The sequence below is a fragment of the Sminthopsis crassicaudata genome, chromosome 5 (genome assembly GCF_048593235.1).
Source record: "Sminthopsis crassicaudata isolate SCR6 chromosome 5, ASM4859323v1, whole genome shotgun sequence".
In the NCBI taxonomy this organism is placed as follows: Eukaryota; Metazoa; Chordata; class Mammalia; order Dasyuromorphia; family Dasyuridae; genus Sminthopsis; species Sminthopsis crassicaudata.
The window spans coordinates 151,188,342-151,194,341 of NC_133621.1; the positions used below are offsets into that span (position 1 = coordinate 151,188,342).

General features: G+C 30.9%; 1 protein-coding gene across 1 annotated transcript in view; it reads left to right on the top strand.

The window, feature by feature from the left end:
* Nucleotides 1-5,674, top strand: part of CD36 (CD36 molecule (CD36 blood group)) — a 129,673-nt gene extending 123,999 nt beyond the window's left edge. Inside the window, 2 exon segments of the mRNA XM_074268485.1 lie at nucleotides 482-646; nucleotides 2,534-5,674. Of these exon segments, the coding sequence (XP_074124586.1) occupies nucleotides 482-646 (165 nt within the window). The 3' untranslated portion in view covers nucleotides 2,534-5,674.
* Nucleotides 5,675-6,000: the final 326 nt, after the last annotated feature.

Consider the following 6,000-nt stretch of genomic DNA (forward strand, 5'->3'; position numbering starts at 1 on the left):
ATCATTCAGTCCTGACCTTGTTTGTAAAAAAGAAGAGAACTGGGCAGAGTTTTGAGGAAGTTGCTACTTGCAAAAGGGGAAAGATTATTGGAAAGGAAAAAGCAAATGGGATGAAAAAAATGAAGCCACCTAAGTGATTCAGTGTACTTTGCATGTATTTTTATCCCAAGTCTACCTTGATCCACAAAGAGAAGAACTTTTACTAGGTAAAACCTAGGGCATGGATATAAGATTTCCTCTTAACCTAGGGATTCATTTGATCATAATTCTCTCTTTTTTGTTTTTTTGTTTTGTTTTGTTTTGTTTTGGGCTGTTAGCCCCAGATAAATTCTAATTATTAATCACATTTTTTTAAGCTTTTCAGTCATACCTTTGTTTGTTAAAATATACAAACACAAGAATCCAAGAGAGGAATATCTGTCAAATGTTCATTATTTTGTTTTATTTCTTTAAAAGTAATTGTACTTTGTGTTGATTTCAGACTGGTACTATTGGTGACGAAAAAGCTGAAATGTTCAGAAAACAAGTAACTGGCAAAATAAACCTCTTGGGTATGGTAGAAATGGTTTTACTTGCCGTTGGTCTGGTGACCTTTGTTGCATCCATGATTGCATATTGTGTATGCAGGTCAAAAAAAATAAAATAAGTAAGTATTCTCAAAAATCAAACAAATGTAAAAGTGTTGTTGCCTTAGCATAGTTACTCACTTTCAATGTTTTCATTGAAGTCTCATACCCTTAATAGTGTGAATATTTCTGTGTGAAAATACACCATTCAATTATTCTACAACTTTGATGGGCTTTTAGATAAAAAAAGTAAGTAGTAGAGAAGGCATAGTTTCATAGATTCTTAGAGTTGGAAAGTTGGAATACATTTTAGTGGTCCTGTAGGATAATCCCAATATAAATATTCCTGTTCTATGATATCATAGTTACTAGCCATCCAACTTCTGCTTGAAAATTTCTACTGACAAAGAACTTACTATATTGCAATGTTATTAAGATCAAATGAGATAATTTATTTAATCATCCTTATACATTTTACATTAAGATATTACTAGTTGTTGTTAGCTAATAAAATGGCTATGTGGTGCAGCCTGGAAGATCTGAGGTCCAGTCTCTTCTCAAACCCTTATTAACTATGATTCTGGGCAAGTCACTTAACTTTTCAATTTACTCAACTGTAAAATAGAAATAATAGTATATATTCCCCAAGATTATCCTGAGGATTCAAATGAGATAATACTCATGAAGTACTTTACAACTTTCTGTGACTTCTAACTTTATAGATTTGGCTGGGTTATGGAACGATTGAATCAAGTGGTCAGCATCACATGGTTTTGATATGTGAAGAAGTAAAATTTAAACACAAAATGTTGAGATGTTGAGTGACTTCTCCAGGATCAAATGGTCACCATATGTTAGATATGGTGTTATACTTGGGAGGCAGCTCACTCTCTCTTTATCTCATCCAAAGACAAAAGACTCAAATATATAAACCTACTAAGTAAAGGCCCTTCATTACCATTGTATTCATTTTCCACTGAGCCATTAAAGTGATTTTCTTAAAATGCAGGCTTGATCATGTCATCTCTTTATTCAGTAAACCTCAGGGCCTACTTACTGCCACTGGCAGCACATATAAAATGCTTTCATAACTAAACCGTCTCCAACTTTTTTAGTCTTGTTAATACCTAACTCTCTAATACTTACTCTTCACAGACAATAGCCTACTAGGTCCTCCATGAAAAATCCCTCCATCCCTCCATTCCAGACATTTTCTCTGTCTGTTCCACTTCACTGACATCTACTATCACTACTGACAACCTTGTTTTCTTTTAAGTGCTAACTAAAATATCACCTTTTACTGAAAACTTTCCCCAACTCTTCTTAATTCCAGTGTTCTCCTTATGTTGTTTCTGATTTGACCTGTATATAGTAAACTGCTTTGCTTATATTTATTTGGATGTGATTCTTCTATTAGACTTTAAGCTCATTGAGGGCAGAAATTATCTTTTACCTTCATTTGTATACCCCTAATGCTCAGTCCGATGCTTGGCATTTAACAAATGTTTATTGAATTGAATTGAATGATAATTTCATAAAATTATATCATATTACCTCCATTTATGTCTGATGTTATATCATGAAATTAATCTTCTATTCATTAAGTTGTGTTTCTTCTAAGACTTTTAGAAAGATTAGGGTACATATCAGCCTGATATCTTCACTTTACTTGTTAGCATTCAGACTAAATAGTGATAAGATGAAGTTTTCTTTTGACTACTACTTAGAAAACACATTTTTTTGTCCTAGAGGATTTTTTTTTCTATAAATTTTTCGGTAGCCCAAAGGTTGGAGAATTAGCAACCCACCCCAAAAAAGGTATACTAGCTCTTAGAGACTTAGTATTTACTACCAACCTATTTATTTTATACTCTGAGAAAAAAACAAAAACAAAAACAAAAACAAAAAAAAACTCTTAACTTTTAAAAGAATATAACTTGCTAATAATTTTTCACTTCCTTTTACAGGTAGCAAGAAACAATCTGGATACAGAGGATAGCTGTGTCATAATCAGGATCTTTAGTAACATTGACTCAAATAAAGGATATAGTTTGTATGCACAAACTATACTAAAGAAAAGCTGAGACATTGATCTTAAAACTAATCAGATATATATATTACTTTTTTTTTTTCTTGAAGGACTACTATTAGATTGCCATTGCATTAAATAAATTACCATATCCCTATCATACTTTAAAAAATGGATCATGAATATGTTGGTTGCAAAATCTAGAAAACACAATTATACATGGATAAATTGTTCCTATCACTAGTACTATCTGGTAAGAGATTCAGTACAAATACTGAAGTTTGCACAGGCCACACGGATTGAGATTTCCAATGTTCTATGGGAAAAGAGCTATAACCAATCATGTTGTCTATAGTCAATATTAATAAAGTATTTTTCCCCTTTCTCAAAAGCTATCAGTCCAACACTTCACGAGAAAAAATAATTTGAAAGGTCAATAAGGGCTGTATGATTATTGGCCCCACTATTTCTACCTTAGCCCATTGAGAAACATGCAATGTATCATTTACTTTTTGCCTAAATATAGACCCTGTTCTTCTTGATCCTGTGCTCAGAAAAATGAAAACCCTTCAATCTCCTGTCTTTTCCTTTTCACTGATACAATTTTGGATATTTTCCCTAAGCTTTTCAGTTGTTCAGGAAGTTTGTGAGAATAGTCCTTCATCCTTTCATTCATCCAAGATTTAAGGCTGGTTACTTCAGAATGCTGAAATGTCATCAGAGATATGAATCATAAGTATTGTTTTTTTATGAACTATGTTAAATCATACAATGTGTATATTGATAAAGTTAATGGTGACATTATAACTGAGGATTACATAGTCCTAAAAGGATTGATTTAAAATTCAAATTAATTAGTTCTCTTTTATATTATTTTACTCTACTATATCTTCATTTTCATATAGAACATATCTTTATTTTTTGTTCTCCCAACATGTGAATATTTTAAGGTGTCTTTTCTTCATCCAGATTCTACCTAAGTTTCTCTGACATTTAAGCTACAATATCTTGATTTGTTTAACCTAATTTTTTTTCTGAAGAATTGGGGAAGGAAAGACTGAAACATGCTGAGTCCCTTCTCTGTTTCTTTATTTTAAAAATAGATATTGATGTACTCTTGATAGAGTTCCTCCATCCTCCACATTGGTAGAGGCCTGTTTCTTCTAGGGCCATTGATGACACCAGTGTATGATAGAAGAAAAATTCACTTTTCTCAGAAAGAAGAGTATACTTCATGTTTCATGTACAGAAAAAGGAAAACAATTACATTTTTTACACTAAATACAAATCCAAGAACCAGAACATTAATCATTTTTAAAATATTTAAATTGGGAACATGTTAGGATCTCAACAAGTACCATAGCATGTCTGAGAAAAAAAAATCTCCTTTGAGAATTCAGAGATCTAACAAAATTTGTTAATTTGATATATATTTTTTCAGTGTACTAAATATTTATTAGTTTATTATGATGTACAAAATCTATTTTCAGATATTAACCAATCAATAAAATAACCAAAAACTTAGATGACTACTTAAGTTAGAAAATAACTTATGTTCATTCAGCCTTCAAGAAATCTCATTTAAGACAAAAAGTTTAGATGTACTTGCTGTGGTGGAAATATTTTATCTTTTATACTTATTTAGAAGATAATACAAAAAACCCCCCAAAACATCTTTATGTCCTAGGGAAGATCCAGGGTTCAAGAACTAGGCTAACATAGTTTTGGGACAGGAAACATAATCTACCTCCAGTCTCCAATACTTTCATAAATATTACTTCCTAAAGCAAAGCTAAACCTGGGTTCCATGGGGTTGTATTGCTAGAACTTAATGACATTTATAATGGATCCTAAGCCCTGAGTCAGGCATTTACAAACCAGGAAAGTGAAATGGGATGCTTTATTTTCCCTCATGCATTGAATGTTTAAATGCAGCTTTAACTTCACAGCACTCCTTTTATATTTTAGGCATTGCATTTCAATTTTTAAAATTCTTCATATGATTGTCAAAAACTGAACATTATCATGCAAATTGTATTGAAAATATTTCACAGAAAACTAAATATTGTTTCACTTTTGAAAGGACAATATAAAATAGACGAGGGTATATCTTTCACATAGAAAAAAAGATAGGTGAATATTTTATAGTTTTATTTTTTGTTATTTGTGCAAAAATAGTGTTGTTTTTTTCTAATGAATGGCTAGTTTTCAATGGGGTTAAATGTTTGAGGATTTGTAATTATAAGTGGGTGAAATGCATGATTTTTTAAAATCCAAAACTATACAGAGCAATCACCCATAACCTTAATTACAAAAAATCATGAAAATCCTTTGAAATAGTTTTTCTTGCATAAATTTTGTCATTTAAAAAAACATCTAGTTTTTTCAGACAAAATAAATGCTTCTTACTGTTAGTATATGAACTGAGAAACAATATAAATTGTATTGTGCTTGGATTCTCAGGAAAAATGTATATTATATATATGATATATATATTTAGCACTGCTTGTGAAAGCAATAGACATAGTTATATACAGCCTGTTTCTATACAAAAATTTAACTTTGTAAAAGGGCTGAATGCTTGTTGATGTATATGTGTGCAATAATTTCTCAATTATTTTCTGTGTTATTTACCCATGATAAATATCAAACTATACACAAAGTTTTGCTTTTCCTATTAGAGCTTAATTTGGAGGATATGATAAATCACTTTTCTATTTGAAGTCACTCAAAGGAGAAGAAGAATAGTAAATGATCTTTTTTTTTCCCCTTTTCCCCTAAAACGTGGAAATCTTGGAGGTTTGGTATCATCCTAACTATATTCTGTATACTTTTATAACTCTTTTCTCTTTTCATATGTATTCACAGAATTACACTGCCTGTTTCCCCATAAATACCTTCACTCTTATTTGTTTTGCAGTATAATTGGACTAATAATTTCCCAATGAGTTGTTATATTTGTATTAAAGATACAGAACATTCTGCCTTTCAATTTATGGCCCTAAAATTGCACCATTTTCAAATGTATGTAAAAATAAATAAGCTTTCATCATAAAAAATAAATAAATAATAGTGAGTATTTTCTGCTTCCTTCCTCCTTTTCTGCATAGCTCTTACTATTTTGCATACTTGTAATTATATTTTAACTATATAGATGTTCTTTTTAAATGGTGTGGATCCATCATTTTATGCCTCCATTCCTATTTAATTTTCAGTTAATATTTAAACACATTATCTCATTGTAGGATGACGGAATTAGATCAGTAAGAGGCTTTGACAACATAGTCCAGTACTCTGAATTTACAAATGAGGAAACAGAGGCCCAGGGAGTTAAGTGACATATGTAATATGTTAGAATTCAGATTTTAACTCAAATCCTCTGGTTCTAAAGCAAGAATTCTTTTC